The sequence below is a fragment of the Pygocentrus nattereri genome, chromosome 20 (assembly GCF_015220715.1).
Source record: "Pygocentrus nattereri isolate fPygNat1 chromosome 20, fPygNat1.pri, whole genome shotgun sequence".
NCBI lineage: Eukaryota > Metazoa > Chordata > Actinopteri > Characiformes > Serrasalmidae > Pygocentrus > Pygocentrus nattereri.
The window spans coordinates 14,771,782-14,791,006 of record NC_051230.1 but is presented as its reverse complement, the minus strand read 5'-3'; the positions used below and the strand labels follow the sequence as shown (position 1 = coordinate 14,791,006).

At 38.4% G+C, this 19,225-nt stretch overlaps 1 protein-coding gene across 1 annotated transcript; it reads left to right on the top strand.

The window, feature by feature from the left end:
• Window positions 1-801: 801 nt before the first annotated feature.
• Window positions 802-18,525, top strand: fam189a2 (family with sequence similarity 189 member A2). The gene is made up of 11 exons (XM_017691069.2): window positions 802-1,404; window positions 3,747-3,803; window positions 5,223-5,333; window positions 7,856-7,975; window positions 8,173-8,280; window positions 9,933-10,066; window positions 12,512-12,644; window positions 13,050-13,125; window positions 14,424-14,564; window positions 16,888-17,180; window positions 17,486-18,525. The coding sequence occupies exons 1-11, from the start codon at window positions 1,096-1,098 to the stop codon at window positions 17,762-17,764; spliced, it is 1,761 nt and encodes a 586-aa protein (XP_017546558.1). The 5' UTR covers window positions 802-1,095; the 3' UTR covers window positions 17,765-18,525.
• The last annotated feature ends 700 nt before the right edge of the window (window positions 18,526-19,225 follow it).

The following is a 19,225-nucleotide window of genomic DNA, read 5'->3' as shown; positions in this document are numbered from 1 at the left end:
AGGGAACCCGCATTCATCACCATGGCAACAAGGAACCGAGGAGGTGTGCAAAAAACGCAGCACGCCTCTCTCTGAGCTGCGGTCATTATAAACAAAAAAACAGCTGAATAAATGTATTTATTTAGTTTCTTCAATGTCATAGCAATAAAACGCCACGTCATATGACGGATTTAAGTTTGCTGGAAGACTTGGATGTGCTGTCATTTTTTTGACGTTGTTGACAACTTATGTATGCAGTTTATGTCTTTACTATCTTTACTATGGATATATGAATATAAATGTACTCTATACTATATTACTACTACTAACAAAATTATTAGTGTTACTATTAATATACCGTTCACCGTTCAAAAGCTTAACATAGAACCAGTTTTGTTGCAAATGGTGAATGGAGCTGTAGAGGATTCTGCATACGCATAAACACATTCTGTTATAGAATTAATATCCAGAATACAAGGTGAGGAACTACAGGTCTACAGGCAGATAACCTGACTGAAACATTATGAGAATAGATAATTACAGTATTTCAATTATCAGATAATATTTTCCTGTTCACGACATCCTATTTCAATACCATTGCTGTTGTTTACTGTTTACTGGCTTAGCAGGACTCATAGGCTAGCTATTCTCTATTATATTTTTGTATCTGTGATTGTTTTGATGCTTTATTACATAAAGGTAGCGGTATTTTATAAGGTTTAAATGGTTTATTGCTTTACATAATGCTTTATTTAAAAAGAACACAGTGCACACTAATCACTGATGAGCCCCCTCCCTCTCTCTCTCTCTCTCTCTCTCTCTCTCACACACACACACACACTCCGCTCCGCTGTATGGATGGGTGGTCTACTCCCACACACTCCTCCTCTTCTCTTGTCCCTTTGCCAAAAAATGTGAAACGCAATCCGATTGCCCGGAGTTATTTTAGACGCTCATGCTCAGCTCTCTACCTCCACAGGAACATGGACGAAGCAGCAGAGCGGCTCAGCAGCAGCAGCAGCGACCATCGGTTTAACCTCCTCCGAGTAAAATGAGGAAACCCAGTCGTCTCCGTTCACCCCTCGTTGTTGTACTTCTCCTGGCCGCCCGTCTCCAATGTCTCTGTCGGTAGTCCTGCCCGGGTCGTGCTGTCGGTTAGCCGGGGCTTCATTTGCTCCTCACTTCGCAGAGCCATCGCCATCTTCCCGAGGCCGCAGCCGCTGCTGCTCGGCCGCCGCTCGGTGGCGGATGTCCGGCTCCCAGGCGCGGCTCTCTCCCGCGCTGCTGCCCGCTCGACCGCTGCTCTCGCTCGGGCTGCTGCAGCTGGTTCTCGGCTGCTCCATGGTGGCGCTTTCTTTCGGGGCTCTTTCCCTCAGCAACTCGCCTCCTATCAGGAATTCGTGTCCGTTTTGGGCAGGGTCTTCAGTGAGTATCTCCGCGTCTGGCCATTAGCTTGATTTAATTTTCAGTGAAACGGTCTTTGCCTTTAACACTATCCGGTTTTCAGATACTGTAAAGAAGCTGTGTGCACCAACAGGTCTTATCTCTTTGCATGTCAGGTAAAATCGCCTCAGGGTCCATGTAGGATTGTGTTCTGAGCTGTTTTTGTTTTGGTTAGTTTCTGCTGGTTGTCTATAGTACACTGTGTCATGCTGTAGCCTGTGTTGCAGGTAAATTAGCTGCCAGTTGCTGCTTCCAGTTTGTGCTTGATTAAGTTAATAAGGTGTAATTCTCTTGGAACACAAGCCACAAAATCTGGATTAACTACCTTCAGTGATCTAATGCTTGTGCCATGTTTCCCACATATGCAAACACTGAGAAGGTAGAAAATCTTGCCTTATAATCAGTGTTGTGATGCAGTAAACATTAGTAAAACTATAGTGTCCAGCAAAGTCCAGCAATTGCATCTGTTCAATGTAAACAGGGATATCAGACTTGACCAACAGTTCCTGTATCGGTATAGGCTGATAGACTTCATGTGCAAATGTATAAAATGTACAGATTGGTACAACCCTACTTTGATTAGCAATGCACAGAGAAATGTAAGTTATTTGTACCGTTGTAAATATGTTGTTGGTGGGCTATATGGAAAAAAAAATAATGTCACAGTACATTTGTGTCACATTTTCATGATGTACAGTATCACAATATTTTGATATGGAGACAAAATGCTATAGAATTGAAAAACTGTTAAATTATGATGTTTTGCATCCAGTTAAACAGAACTAATTATGCTCGTTTTTTAATGAAACCGCACATGGTGAGTGTTTGTCAAGTACTGATGGTATCCAGGATATGCTTCAAAGAGTGTTGTTTATCATGATAATGATAAAATAACATCATATTGCCAACCTCCAAGTGTCATCTTTAAAAACTGCCATCAAAAACTATGCGGACAGTGATTTTTATTAAACATTTCAGACATTGTGTTGCAACATATCCGGTTAAATTTGACTAATTGTGATGTCTTTGTAATGAAACATGAAGTTGGTCAGTGTTCTTCAAGTCCCGATGAGATCCAGGACACGCTCAAAAAAGCATATTGTGACAATTTATCACAGTAACACTATATGTCATCGTATTGCCCTCCCCAGTTGTAATTTGTAATAGCAGTAAATATAGATATCGGTCAGGTCTAAACATATATATCTAGTTAAAGATCTGAAATGATTCCAATATCATTGCGCATCTCCACCTTTAAGTATTTTGGTGTACTCACACACTGTCCCTTCAACTGTATAGATTACATTGACATATTCAGGATTGCAAAAGAGCACTGGTCAGTCAGTTACTGTCGCAATCACCCCCTGTTATATATCAATTTGAGGATGCTAAAGGTGTTTGATATGCAAACTAGCCATTTACTCAGGAATAATAGTAATGAGGCAGTACTAATGCGGTCAGCCAGGCTGTCAGGCTCATGTTATCAAAGGAATTTTCCCTGTACCCCAAAATATAGTTGATTGACCAAGATGTTTGGTGTCTGAGGTTTGCTTCTGTAGTTTTGTACTGGCACTACAAGACTAGAACAGTAGAAATCTGGTGTCACTTAAAAAGATTTGAGTGACAGAGACTTCTATTAGTTGTTAGCTACTTTAGCCACATAGCTCCAGTGCGAAATGGAAGAAGCAAACTTTAGACAACAAATTGATTTGCAGTATTTCTTGCTTCAAACTCAGTGGCAGAACTAAAATATTATAATGGAAAAAAAAAAGAAAAATTCTCCAGAATGGCACCTTTACTGAAGAGGGCAAAAATGGTACTAATTTTCAGCCTAGGTTAGTGAAAAGAGACTTTTTATTCCAAGTAATTATGAAATATTTGTACTGGTCCATTCATCTGAAATGTTCCCACATTGGAAAGGACAGATAATTTGTTCAAATGATGTAGAAAAAAATTTTTTAAAATGAAAGTATAGATGTTGCATCGTTCTCTAACTTTCACTAAAATGCCTAGACGATAAAGGAGAATTTCCGTAGATTTGGCAGAGCCATGTGTTAGAAGGAGAGATGCGAATCAGATATAGGAAGTGGTGGTCAAATCTTCCAAAGAAGAAGGGACATTTAGATGATTTGGAAAGGGGACCAACCATGAACAAATAACATCAGACAGAGTAAGACTAGAACAAACGAGGAACAAAAAAACAGGATGTAAAAGTCTTTGCGGCCTTGTGGAGATGTCTAATGCATCTGCTGTGGCTACGTTACATAGTTAATCTCTGTGTTTCATGCCGTCTTTGCTGAATTAGCTGATTCTGCTCTCCGCAGGTCATCCTCTCGGGGATTATCGGCCTCACAACATGGAAACGGCCCATGCTCCTGCTGGTATGTGTCTCAGGGCTTTAGTTTCTGACTCTGGGGTTGACATGCACTATTAAAAATAAAGGCCCTTAAATGTATCTTTTCTTGGACATACGTTTGTTTAAGGAACAGCAAACTTTGATTGGTATAAATCCTTTGAATTATGTGGAGGTTAACCTTTTTTAAACTAAACTTTTACAAATATTCCTCGTTTATAAAAAGAGCCATCCTCTGAAAAGTTCCTTAGAGTATCAAAAGTTGTTTTTCTATGACATCACCTCAAGCCTTTCTCAGAAGCTTTATTTTTAAGAACAGTAGAGTATAGAGTATAAACAGTTGCGCTCCTTGTCAGTGCGTCACATATTCACATATGATCTTTAAAGATCAATTAACAGCACATATGCAGTTGGCTTAAATCAGTGCTATCAAAGTTTAGAGTATCATTTAATTCAATCACAGGAGAACACTATATCTCCTCATCATGGATTTTGAATGTAACCCATTAGAACTCATTATCTTCTATCCCCATGGCAAGTAAGAGACCCTCTACTGACCTCACACACAGGATCTGCACTCAGCAAGCCTTCAGTTTAGACCTCATTAATCTAGCCTCAAGCTGTCCATTTTATCTTTAACTGTGGGATCAAAGTCTGGTGTATGGATGCTTTTGTATGTGTTGGGTTTTTGTGCCGGGTGGCAGGGGGTGGGGGTGATTATCTGTTTCTTGAGCAGGTCAACTAGGAGTTATTTAGGGTAATTTTCTTTTTGTCAGTTAAATTGTCCTAACTTATACAATCATCCTCAATTTCTGCTAATTTGCAATAATGGCTTATAATTATGGGTGGAAAAAATGGAATTTTCCATAAACCTTTGTGTGACACATTCATATAGTCCAACAGTGTCGTTTTGATGAGTTCATTGAAGTGCATAGGGATCATGTTAGAACATCTTGATTCTATCAGCCGGTCTCCTGACTATGCTTCCGTAGTCATATGAAAACAGAACAGACAACGTAAGGCAAAAACATTCAACATCTTTACTTTTAATGTAAGATGATAGAAAGATAATTTATTCCAACCAATTTTGAAACATTTCTATTGGTCTGTTCACCAAATTTTTCACACAATGTAAAGGGCAGCTGCCCTGTTCATATGAGGCAAAAATAAAAATGGGAGGGGAAGAAAATATTTTTTGTGATCTTTTTTTTATGACCTCATTTTTTAAGACAGAGACCATATATAATACTTTGCAGTGTTCTCTATGCACAGTCAGTGTGTCTAGAAGATGTTTTATTGTTGCACCAGAATGAGGGCTTGTTTTTATTTTGTTTTTATTATCTTTTAAGAAGTAGGTATTTATACAGGTATATTGGCATCATCTAACAGTACTTCGTGGTATCAGCAGTGCTGATTATTAATATCTCTCCCTGTCTGTATTTCTTAGGTGAATCTGTTCGTGTTGCTGTCAGTGGTGTGTATTCTGCTGAACCTGGCAGGGTTCATCCTGTGCTGTCAGGGAGCTCAGCTGGTGTCCAGTACCATCAACTGTCAGCTGGTGAGAGCATGGTCTATCTGATCTGTTTCACAGCCCCAGTACACACATCATAAAACTACCACGACTCGTAATCAGGTGCTGAGATCTAGAACAGTATCTCTGTTCCTGTTCCACCTTCAGCCTCACCTATTAATCACTAGAAAGTAGGAAAATTTGAATAAGAAGCAGCGAATAAGAAGCTAACTTCAGCCTCAAAACACGAATCTCAGCAGCTGCTTCTACAGTGCCACATTTAAAAAATACTTAAATTATAATAATAATAAACTGACAACTACAGTGATTTTTATTCAGTGTTTTACAAATTGTGCAGCACCAAATCCCATTAAAAAGGCCTAAATGTGCTCATTTTGTAATGAATCATATAAGTACTATATTGCGATCTAATATATCATGATAATAAAAAAAATTATATTACCCACCCCTAGGTACAGTGTATCTCAGTCAGGTGTACATCTCTGAAATGCAGCATGAAGCCCAGCCTGCTCCTCTCTTCAAACAGCATTTACAATTTTACAGACCATTCTCTTTCTCTCTCCCTCTCTCTCACCCTCTCTCTCTCTCCCTAACTTGCTCTTTCTCTGTCTGTCTGTTTCCCTCTCTGCCTTGCTTTTTCTCCTTCGCCAACCCCCCCCCTCTCTCTGGAGACTCCTGACCTTTCCATCTGTTCCTGAATCAGGTGCTGCTTTCATGGTCGTTTACATCTGGTCATTTTCTGTGCCTGAAGGTCGAATCCTAACTGGGTTGCTGTGTCCGCTCTTCAGTGTCTCTCTATTGTCCTTTTAGGATCATTTGTACAGTAGCTCTTGCTGTTATGAGGCTCAGCCTGTCTTTTGTCACTGAGCACCATCATCTAAATCAAGACAAATAGATCCATAAAAATAACCAAGTAGTACTAGTACAGCCTTGAAATCTGGTTAGAGTTAAGGGCTGCTCTTATTACTCTTAAACATTCAGATAACAGATAATTGTTTTATTAGGGATGCATTGATACAAATATTGGTATCAGTTGTCAGGCTAATACAATGCTTGTTTACTTATTTTCAGTTAATTAAATAATGCTCTGCTCACACAGTGAACTGTTTCTGACACTGTGACAGTTGGGTGCAAAGTTGTCAGTTACTTTTCCACTAAACATTCATTTTTAAACATACACCCATGACAACTGCTTCACCAATACAAGTGGACACACATAGACTAATGAAACAAGTTTTGACTAAAGAGAATTGCAACGTATAAAAGTTGGTTGACCCTGAGCATTTTTGTACAGTGTAACTGTATAAATCATAAGCTTTAGCCGTACAGGATGGACTATTCAGTGTGCAAGTCACCAAAAAACAGTATTGTCTGGCTTTGGAAGACATTATCATGACAACAATAAAATATCAAAATCAAAAGACTTCAGCAGCGCGTTAAACTCCAGACGTGAGCTCTTCAAATGCATTTAGCTTTTAGTGTGATTCCTGCTGTCACTGTACTACAGAAACTGTTGCTGAAAGAGACAGATGAGAAGCATGAGAACAAAACTATGAAGCTCTGCTGCTTGAAGTAACATAGCTAGCTAATGCAGGTCATTTAAAATCAGCTAGATTTGAGTGATTTAAGTGTTAAGGTACATTGCGCTGATTTACACCAACAGCTACTTAATTCATAGTGGTGTGGAACTTGGCAAGTACAAAAAAAAAAAATGTACTCATACCTAATCTGAAAAAAAATTGGTGCATCCAAAACATGTGAGTTGACCAAGAGTGTTCGAACTTTTGCGTACAATTGTACATGTGAACATATTAGGGACTGGCAATATAGCAAGAATATAACATCATGATATTAACACATTTTCACAACACACAAGTATCACGATAATTAGTTTTTCATGAGGTTTAGGTAACAGACAAACAGCAACGGATAAAAACGAACCAATAGGTCCACATCAAAGAACACGATTTTTATTCAGTATTTCATTGCCCAAAACCCCATATTACGCAAGTAATTATGCACTTTTGTAATATAATTTGTTTGTAATATATATAAAAGACTGTTTTTTTTTTCTTCTTGTGATTGCATGTATATGTACAAACACACACACTAATAGTATTTATAAATGGTATTTATTTTCAGTTACATTTTACTAGATTCATTATTCATTTATTTTATTTATTCCATTTGTATTTGACCACATTTTATATCCTTTTCTGGGTCTTTATTTGTTTTTCTTTCTATTTCACCTTTCCTGTAAAGCACCTTGTACCTCTGGTACATTTTTATTTTATCATTTGTCAGAGACAGTGGCCATTAATAAATAGCATCAACAGAACTGGAAATGGCCACGTCCCTGGCCAGATGTTAAAAGGTATATTACTAAAGTAATATGTAAGGTGCGACATAAAAACTATTATTATTGTTATCATAAAAAAGCAATGAACTGTCAGGATATGCATGTTATTAAAAAGATTAAAAAGTTGGAAGCAGAGCAGGTGTTAACAGATACAGACTAATGGAGTGTTTCATTGTGGTGTGTGTTGCAGAGCGAGCATGGTGATATCTGTAACTGTTGTGCTGATAGCCCCAGCAGCTTGTGCCCGGAGGAGAAGCTGATAAAGATTTATGCTGGCCGCTCGTGCGAGACAATGAGAATGCTGCTCAAGGTTTGGGCTGAGTCGTTAGTAACGCTACATTACCACGATGGGCCTCATTAGGAACAGCACGTTACTGTAATCCTCCACAGAAATGTTTTTGGCTGAATGCAGTTTTATATCTGTTGGAGTGGTTGTGAAATACTATATGTAATCAATCTGAGTACATTTACAATGAGTATGTTAAATATTGTGTTTCTTGGTTGCAGAAAGTTCTGTTTGCACTGTGTGCATTGAATGCGCTGACTACAGCAGTGTGTCTGATCGCAGCTGCGCTCAGGTACCTCCAGATTTTCTCAGCCAGACGGCCCTGCACGGTAAGAAACCAAGCAGATAAATTCTACTGGTGCTCCATTTCGCTCCTAAGCACTAGAGTGTTACAGTACAAATAGTAGCATAAGTTCTCTCGTTATGGGTGTTGTGAATCCGTATGTATTATGAGTCTAATTCTGTTTTACGCTATAAAAATATTTGCGATATCAGACACACTGGCATAATTTGGAATGGTTGCCAGTGTTCTGTTAAATACAGTTCTATATGATGAAATACTGTGTTGATCCTTCAAAGAAGGCCTAAAGCTTACTGTGAAAGAAAAAAATCTAATTTTTCTTCATGCTTGTTTCATTTAAACTCTCTGGATTGCTGTTGTAATTACCAACATATATTTTAGTCAGAAACGGAAGGCTAAAATGGAAAAGTATCCAATCAGATTTTTTTTCCCTGATATTTGGATTTATACAGACAAGCAAGCTCTCCCATTGGTTAAGACTTAGTGAACTGAATTGAAGGCCTAATTTTTCAGACTAATGTCCAACAAAATTAAGAAATGACAGTGGAATCAGCCAATCACAGTTTGTAGAGGATGGGACCAATGTTGTAAGAAGAAACTTCACTCTAGGCCTTCTCAAAGTGCTATGTAACTGATTGCAAGTATGAGCGGTAGTATAACCTGTTGTTAGAAATGTCAGATGTCACTGTAAAACTGATATGAGGTAAAATTTATGTTGATATGTCTGGTACAAGCTTCAAATACAAGCTGTTTTACAAGCCATAAATGTCTGTGTTTCATCCAGAATGGTCAAATATGTTAATCACTGTTAGCTTAGTGCTAATATACTACTGAAATCCCACAGGGTTCTGCTAGCAGAATTTATTATAGAAGGGTTTTCCCCCTTGTTTTTGACTGTTTTCACATTTATGGCCCAGCTGTAACTGTCACGGTTTGCCACTTATAAAACCCTGCTAAAATAACCGTAGTACGAAACAAATTGTGTATTTAAGTGTACTTTTCTTCCCGTTTATGTTAAAGGAGACATGTTTTCTTTTTATTTGTTCAGTTTTACATGCTCAGTTGTGAAGTGTAAAACAAATAATACCTTAATTCAGTCTTTACACAATATATATTATCCTGTCATTTACTTCTCTATGAAGAAAAGATCATTTCCAAGTGTTGATGTTATATGCTAATGACCAGTGCTCTCATTGGCTCTCCAAGGAGGGTAAGAGGTGGAACACTTGTGCGGTTGTAGAGAACTCAACAATGTCTGCAGCAGTGCACAGTATAGACGGACCATAGATTAGAAATGTCCAATCATGTCCACAAAGGGCCGGTGTGGCTGCTTGTTTTCATTCCACACATTCGTTTAATCAGTTGGTCTCAGTCTTCAATAGCTGCTATGGTGAAACGGCAGAAACTTCACATTTTGCTTATTGTGCTCTGTCCAGATGCTCTAATAATAAAAGTAAAAGCCAAATAAATGTTGACCCTTTCTGTTTTTGTATTTATATAGTGTGTTATGGAATTTGTCTCTAGTTGCATGCTTTCTGAATGCAGAAAAGACTTATTTACACAGTTCTCCTGGACACTGTCCATGGAATTGGACAAGATGAAAGTTGTTCAAGGGCGTACAGTAACTCAGGCCCCATGCTAAATTGCTGAACTGCTGATGCCACTGTTCCTCTCTGGCAGGAGGAGCTGCGGAACGTTCCAGAAGAAGGAGAGGAGCAGCAGCGCACCCCTGATCCTGAGGAGTTTGTAGCTCCTGCACCCCCTCCTTCATACTTCTCCACCTTCTACTCCTACACCCCACGGCTGGCACGCAGGTAACGCAACTGTTCAGTCTCACATGCTGCCTGGTTATCCTACCTGGCTCTCAGTAGATTTAAATGATCTATTGATATAAGCTGCATTCAGGAGCAGTAGAGAACTGTGAGTATGGGAGTGATAAAGTCACGTTGTAGTTTCAGCGAAGCCAGCTTTACCTCAGCTGAGGTCATCTCAGTCCATTCTTGATATGTACAGTGTCAGTTACACTTTTGGACATGCCTGTTTTTTGTCTTAGACGCTTTGATCTAAGGCTTATGCCTAAAGGGGCCTAAAACGTTGAGGTTAATGTTTTTTGTCATGTGCATCACATCCCTCTTGCAGAGCATCATACCCCTCAGCCTTGTCAGTTTGACAGAACTGATGATTTGATGTTGTTTTTATGTCTGTGTTCAGTGTTGTCTCACCACAATACCCAGCATGCATTACACAAGTACATCATGCAACCATAGGGAATCCCTGTGGTGTCAACCAATCCTATCTACTACCCCCTAATCTATAGGCTAATAAACACAACCCAGCTAGCATTCTAGTTACCCATTTAGTAACTCTTACCTTGGCACAAAATGGGTGGCATAGCCAATATTTTACCCCTTTGAGCCAGATTTAGGTCCATTGTAATGACAGTTTGAAGACAGTTGCCAGTTATAAATTGTTCAGCTTCCTAGCAGTAATGTTAATTGTTAATATCATGTTAATTAATATTAATGTTTTATAATGGGGAGCAGCATTTCAAACAGCTCTCTCCCAAAAATCCACCCCAAAGGAGTTAAGGTTTTACCCATCTTAAGGATGCATCATCAGATCATCAGGCTTTTCTAGTCTTTAAGATGGAAAATCTCACTCTTTGAATGGTACAAATCTGTTTTTGAAACAAATATAAATAGCAAACTTTGTCCCTACATATGAATTTATCCTAAAATATATATATATATATATATATATATATATATATATATAAATATATATATATATATGAAGTTTTCATATCTCCAAAATGAGAACTTTACAGGAGAATGAAAAAACAGAATTTACTTTTAATGTAAGACTTTTTTCCAAGTAATATTGGATCATATAAAGGACAACATACATTTTCAAAAAAATTCAAAAACTGAAAACCAACAAAAATGGAGATACAGGTATTTGTTCTGACAGCAGTGGTGTTTTTTTTTTCTCCAAGATGTTTAGAAAAGCATTCCATTTCAAGAAACTGCTTGAGAGAATGCCAAAACTGCAAAGCTGCATTAAGGCAAAGAGGGATTAAGAAATGACCATATATAATCCCTTTCCATAGTTTCAGTGTCTTTACGGTTATGTGTATGTGTAAAAAAATGTTAAATAATACAAAATAGAATATCAGTTATTAGTTATTAAGTATATGGGCATAAACTTTTGACTGGTACTGTGATACATTCTGCTTCTGAAACAATATACCATGATATATTGTTACATGAACATTAGATAGATTACACTTTAATGCTGTGTTATCCTCCTTGCTGTTAGAGGTCTCATCTTCTCACACCAACTCTACTCCTTCTCCTTCACTCAGGTCAGGATTAGAGCTTTTTCTCATTGCACAAACACACACACACACCCCTGCTGCCTAACAGATGCAGCTGGATTTAGCAGCTGTGTGGGAGGCTTCACTCTTTGGCAGAACAACCAAGAAAAACCCTTCGGGAGCATTCCATACTGTGGAACACGATATAGGAGCTTAGTAGGACGTTGCAGTATATGATATAGAGCAGTTGTATTAGGCAGTTATAGAAGCTGGTTGTGAACCTGGCTGCAGATATCTCTTCAGTCAGGAGCGAGAGGCCTCCAGTAGATCCTGGTGTTTGTGGTAGAAATGAGTGTTGGATTGTATTGCAAGAATGTATATTGATAATCATTGCTGAAATATAGGCATCATGACAGATTTTATTCAGTAAAACGGCAGTGTTATTTGCCATCAGTAAAAACTGTCATGACAGATGCCATAATATTTGATGCCATGACAGTTCATGTCACATGCAGATTTTTGTTAACTGTGCTCTAGGTAGCCATCATGACCTCAAACACCATTACATGTGCCATGATAATTAACTGTAATGGTAATGTGACACAGTTATATTCCTGGACATGATTTGTCATGACAACTCATGACAGCATATGCCATGCCATATGTTTATGGCATGGTTATTGCAATGTTATGTGGTGGGGATCAAAGACAGTATCACCAGCTGACACTGTTTTGGGATGTTTTGTTTTCTCTTAAAATTACACCAAAGGGAAAATGACATAGCACATTTCGACATGGCAAGAGGAAAGTATTTTATGGTGTATAAAATTGTCATGAATATAATGGGTGTTTTTTGTTGATATTGTTGTCTAATAACAACACCATTATACAAGTATAGTATATCGCCCAGCAGTAACAGTAATGCATCTGTCTGCTTTTACAGGATGTTTGGTGACAGTGTGATCCCGCTGCCGCATATATACGGGGCGAGGATCAAAGGAGTGGAAGTTTTCTGTCCCCTTGACCCACCGCCCCCCTATGAAGCTGTTGCTGCAGGAGAGAATCAGACCGTACTGGTAATCATGACCATCCCTGACCTATTTTCATTTAAATGATGATATTGGTGTTCCATACACTGTCATTTAAAAGTTCAAAATGTATATTCTCAATGTTCTATATTATTTTCAGGTAGAATATGCTAATGTGTTAGTCCTGGACAGCTGGACGTTGGTCTCTAAAAAGTGACTAATTATTAACATTTGAACTTTATATATCCATCAGTCACGTGAAAATGAGTAAGAAAGAGTTAAAGAAGACGGTTCTGTGCTATTATGGTATCACTGATAACTAGATCAGCTCTCATCACCTGCAGTGATTTCTCTCTAGACTCACTAACAAGCAGAAGGTGCTGTAGCTTCTTGGCAACAGCTCAACCATATTAAGCTTTGGCCTGCTTACCCGACCCTGTGTGTTTATATCAGGCACAGGACTCTGAGCTTCAAGTGACAGAGCTGACCGAGGGGCTGTCCCACTGCTCTGAGACGAACACCAGTGATGGTAAATAACACCATTTTCCTCTGCACACTTCTTTATTAATGTTAAGCACAAAACATAGACCGGTAGAGTTATCATAGTGCTTTGATTTGTTAATGTACAGAAAAATCCTTGTAGTCAGTTAAATCATCTGGCCGTAGTTTAAAGATACTGACACTGAAGCAGACCTGCACAACAATCGGAGAAATGCTGTATAGTTTATCTGTATTCATGCCACATTTGTGTTTCCCTGAGTGGAGACTGTTTATTATAACCATCTCTGCATTTACTCAAAATAAGCTCGGCTATAACTTCACAGTCACGTCAGATGGTCCATCTGCAATTATGTCACTCACATATAAAAAGAAGTGTATTTTAGTGGCCTCATATCTGATTTCCATTTCCATGCTTCGTTTTAATGCATACAGGCCAGTGAATGAACAACCCACTGACTTCCAATAAAATGAACTTTGAACTGCAAAGTTAAAGACAAACTGTCTTTTTGTATTAACACGCTCTGGCAGTATACCAACCCTTTTTATAGAGCTCATTTGACTTGTTAATGTTGAGTAGGCATCCAAAATGTGCTAAATGGTGTCAGCATTGATTGCTTAGCATAAATGGCTTATATCCTACATTTTTCTTGTTTCTTTTTCTTCTTGTACTTTTTCCATTTTGTATAAGCTTATGTACGAAAAAGAGACAGAATTAATTGAACATGACCATTTCCAACCTGTTTTTGGTTTTGTTACTATGACCTGGGAGCTCTGTTCTGATTTGCTGCACTGTCTTGTGCCTCATTTAAATAGCAGACCAGGTTTAAACACTCCTTATAACTTCAGTGTGAATGGATGGTGCTAAATAAACCCATGTATGCTGGATAGGCAGATACTTGGTTTTTGTGACATCACAAAAAAGCTGATTTCACCTGGCAGATTAAACATAGTCTTTCAAAGCCACTAAATTAGATTGCACTGTAAAATTGTGGCTATTGAGTCTATGATTAATTTAACTATGAAACTGGCCATTTGAGTTTACATGGCTGGCATTTAAATTGGCAAGTAAAACTGCCATGTATCAAGTGCCTTGTCATTGTACAGGGTGAGTCAAAAGTCACTAGACAGGTTTTATTTTTTATTTTATTATCGACTTTTATCTCTGGGGTCATTTAAACAATATCTCATTAAATCTGAGCAGAAGATCAGCTGCTTTCACTTTTACTTAACCACCGGATGCATATTAAAGAAAAGGCTGTAAATTGTGATCATGCTCTTAAAATGAATGTTGACAATTAAATACGATGCACTGGTTGTATCACTCAGACAGGTGTCTGCAGACATCAGTACATAGTTCCACACAGCCCTGTCAGACTACCAGCACAGCCTCGTCCAGCAGGAAAACACACAGACAACGCCTCCGCAGGTCCAACAGCGACCCTGTTCTCCTGGACCTTGCTGCCAAAGGTATCCATTTTTCATATAAATCATACATTGAACGTTGTTCTGCTGTGAATTACATATTTTAAAAGCAGGTCCTTGTTTTCTGCCCAGAAGTAGGTAATAAATTTAATCTGCTTGATTGAAGTAAAATATATTACACCAACACAGTTACTGCCAAAATTAGGTCAACTGACAAACAAAGGTTACAGTAGGAAGTCAAAAAGTAAACTTGGTGATCAGTGGGGGCTAGGGCTTGGTATGAAAATTTAGTACCCATTCATGGTGCTGACTAAATTACTTCATGTACAGCAGGAGTGTCAAACACGCAGGGCCATGTAGATTATATAATATATACATTTAAAAATCTTCTCAAATCTGTGACCCAAAATGACAGTTGTTTGTTCCAAACAGCAACTTATAGGCACTTGCAGTAGACTCTGAGATATTACATGAGAACTTGAAATATTAAAATATTTTTAAAAAATTCTCTTTTCTTTGCTGTTCATTAATTCTTGGGATCAATTTCTGAGCTGCTGAGTGTCTTTATTGGTTGAACCCAGCTAGTGTGTTTGGTGATATGACTGGTGTGTTGTAACCGCTGACCCATAGATTCCTGTTGGATGGAGGTGGGAGTGCACTTCATGTTGCAGTGCATGCTGGGGATTGTAGTGTAGTGAATTATGATATGAGCTAATATTAAGAAAAAATGTAAATAATTACTGGTAGGATTGTGTTTGCCGTATGGGCTATAGAGCACCAATCAATACTTGTTCCATATGACAGGCTGGTGATTGTAAATGTAAACAATTTGTTGACACACATAGCAACTGTGTGTATAAACGTCCTCTTCCTCTTTTACCTTCAGCTGTTCCAAGCATATTTGTCTTTTAGCTATTGAAGTTGGTATCAAGGCACAATATCTGAAGCAGTTTGTGAACAATAACCCAATTGCAGCACATTTGTGGGGTTATCTTTAGGCTGTGTGTATGTGTGTGTTTCAGGGTCAGAGGTCTGGGTCTGACACTTCTCATAGTATATCTTGCATCCCCCTCTCTGTCTGTCAGCAGCTTCATCACAAGCATTTTAAATATAGCTCTCCCTCTTTCAGTATCACTGACTGAGGCCTCTGCTCTTTGGCACTCAGGCAGACATCTGAGGAGTGGATGAGTTTGCAGGCCTGTTAAACACACTGCCAGCACACGTTTTTATCAACAGGCCTCACTGAACACACACATTTCACACGCAAGTTACATGAAAAAATTAGCCGCAAGAACATTTAGTTCTCTTCTTTTGTCCTATAATAAAATGCTTCGCCTGTAAGGCTAGTGCCAATAATTGAATAGTGCTAATATTGAGGGTAATGTGCTTTTATTCTTATTTTTTTATTCTTATTATTCTTTTGGAGAAATATGGGTGGGTGATATAAATGATATGATATGGTAATATATGACTATCATGATAAATTACATCATGATGAAGTTTTGAAAGGATCTTGTGAGTATTGTCACTATTTCCAGAATTTAATAGCATGCATCATTAAAAAGAGATTTAGGGGAGACTTGCAAAGTGGCACATCTGTCTCTAAGGTTTCACCCTGTTGTCAGAACATTGTGAGTTTGAATCCTAACAATTCAAGAATAGCCAGAGCTAATTGGCCCTGCTTAATTAAATAATTAATGTTGCTGCTTAATAAATGAAGAAAAAAGTACTAATTTTCAGTAGCATTTATCAAATAGCATTGCCTTTTCAATGTGTCCGCTCCAACTTATAGCTATAGTAGTTTTTTCTGAGGTTTGATATGTACTTCCATGTTTAAGGGTTTGGTATATCTTATTATTACGGTGTTAATTTATTCAGTACTAATTTTACAGTCTAGAATGAAATGAAGGTATTTAAAGATGCTTAATTTTTTGTGAACAACAAAGTTATTAAAGGGTAAATAACTAATTATCTTAGTTTTAGGGTTAGTAGTACTGGGATTTGTAGTAATTTCCTGTTAGGATTTGTTCAATACTTTTTAAATATGAACATTCTGGATATTCATTTTAGTATAACTTCATTCTCAGTGCTATACAGTTTTCTCTATTAATATGAAATTGTCAGTTCTGAATAAATAATTATTTCTAGCTTCCTAGAAATTATCTGACATCTGTTAGAGTTATAGAGCACCATCATCGTATTAGAGCAGTTTTATACATGTTGTTGTTGTTGTTGTTGTTATTATATATATATTATATATATATATATATATATATACAGTTTTATACATGACATTATACATTTTGTCATATTACTCATTGTCTTCCTCACTTCTCTCTATTTCATGCGTCTTTCCTGTTCCCTTCAGTAATGAGCTGTGAAGCAGCCACACAGACTGAAATAAGTCCCGGGACAGGGCCAACCGGGAAGGCCACTGTCACCCTGCGACGGGGGAAGGGTCCTCGGAGGCCACGTCCTGCATCCATGGTGGACTACCAGAGCTACAGGGACACCAAGCTGCTGGTGGCCCGCTTCCTACAGCAGTCCTCGTGCAGCCTGACCCCAGAGGTCCAGGAGCTGATTAACAGCATCAAGACAGTGCTGCGCTCAGATGAGGAGCACATGGAGGAGGCCGTACGCTGTGCCAGCTTCATAGACCAGGTGAGACACAGAAGAGACTAATGAAATGATTTAGACCACAAAACAAAAAACAAAGACCCATACAAGCACATCCATTCTATAGCAGTCATGAATCCAGGCGACTCACAGCAGTGCACATGCGCTATATTTTAGTGTGTTATACTGCTTCTTGTGTTTGGGGCTTCTGTGCCCTGTTTTATTACATAACTGTAAACCTTTGTGATATTGATGTTATGTATATATTCATGTCACAGCAAAGGACCAAAACTGTCGTATTGCTTAAACAATGTGTTTACAGACTCCTCACTTTGACCCTTTATCTCCAGGTTATCACCGGGTCAGAGAGCAGTCAAGCACCAACAGTCCAAGCTAGGCAGCCACAGCTGGAGTGCACTTCCAATACACTGCCGTTACGCAAGCGGCCTGGTCTGCTGCACCTGCGCAGCTGTGGGGACCTCAGTACCTTCACTTGGGCTGAGCTGCAAGTGGGAAGCACGTCCCGCTCACGCTTCACCTCCAGGATGGGCTCTCGGGCTGGATCCCGCCGGCTGGGGCAGGAGCGCCCACACAGCCTGATAGGAGTGTCCAGAGAAACTGTTCTCTGAGAGCTGAATAGACTTACTATATGGAAGAGAGGAATGTCCTCCACTCTCAGTGACACAAAGCTGGGCAAAACAGCCGACATACAGTTTGTGAATTTTTTCTGTTTATTGCAATTTTATGTTTTTACAGAGTTTGGTTGTGAGTGTTTGTTGGATCCCAGTGTTGGTAAAGTCGGATGAACACAAAACTGTGGCACAGTTGAGTTGAGCATTGGCACACAGCGGAACTGATTGTTTTTGTCTTAGAAATAATGCACTGTTTTACATTAACACTGGAAAATAAGATAAATAAATAAATAAATAAATAAATATATGAATTAATTCTAAATGGTAAAATTTCTCAATGGTAAAATTTATAGAATTCTGTTCTTCTATTCTTTCTGTTCGATACTTTTAATACAAATTTACAAAAACGGAGCAGATACGAGGCTTAGACCACCCCAAGCTCTAACAGGCTGGATTATTTAAAATTTGATGTGACAAACTGATCTGTCTTCATTTTATTAAGTTTTTTTTTTTTAATTGTCTGGTTTTGAGTAATGTTTGCACATTTTCCTGTCCCACTTACCGAGCTGAATGTGCTGATAATAGATCTCTTAAACAAGGCAGCTGTTGGTTATAGAGTAAGGTAGTTTATCAGTTAGGGTCTCTAATGCATATAGTTTGCCTGCTTGCCTTGTTATCAGTTAAGGGTTAAGACATGAAACTTTAAGCCATGACAATCAAATAAATTGTATCAAATAAACATTATTTTTAAAAAAACATGCAGTGTTTGAAGCTTTTGTGTGAGCACATGTGCAGTTAAACCACTATGATCATTTTGTGTTCCTGTTTTTCAGGCAAAAATAAACCAGAAAACTGTTGCGGTGCACAGTGTTTGAGGACGATCTTACTGACGTTTGATTAGATTAAAGGGGATTTCCGCTGAAAACAACAGTAGAAACTGTTTTTTCTGTTTCATAATCCAGTCTGGAACAGTTTGTACAGCTGTCAGCTATTCTTTTCCTGCTGAACCTCTGTGATGTTACATGCTGGCCAGGTTGCTGTCTTTGGAAGATGGGTAGAGGATTGATTTCATACCTTCACTTTGGCCTTATCAACTACACCTGCTCCCATATATGCGTGTAGACATGATTGTCCTCGGTTGATTAAGCCACACGCTTGTGCTCTGTGGAATTCATATGTGCTGTAAAGCATTGAAAATAAAGGGGGCTCATTTTTATGATTACCATCTGAAGTCATCAATATGGGCTTTTAAACCATGGGCAGGGCTATAAGTCAGCAATGGTTAACTCATGAACAAACTGGTCAAACTGATTAAGAAGTCTGAATTGAATATTTTGTAGCGTCTATGCAGCATTTATGTATGTTAAAGGCTGAAGACTTGTACAATTCAAATTATATCCAAAAATGACATTTATTTACTTGTTTGATTCGTGGAAACATTGGTTTTACTGGTCTGGT

What these genes read in the sequence shown, in the direction of transcription:
- fam189a2 (XM_017691069.2), top strand. Translation starts at nt 1,096, where the DNA reads ATGTCTCTGTCGGTAGTCCTGCCCGGGTCGTGCTGTCGGTTAGCCGGG. An exon ending in GTACCATCAACTGTCAGCTG is followed by an intron (nt 5,334 to 7,855) that starts GTGAGAGCATGG and finishes TGTGTGTTGCAG; the next exon opens with AGCGAGCATGGTGATATCTG. An exon ending in CCTGGACCTTGCTGCCAAAG is followed by an intron (nt 14,565 to 16,887) that starts GTATCCATTTTT and finishes TGTTCCCTTCAG; the next exon opens with TAATGAGCTGTGAAGCAGCC.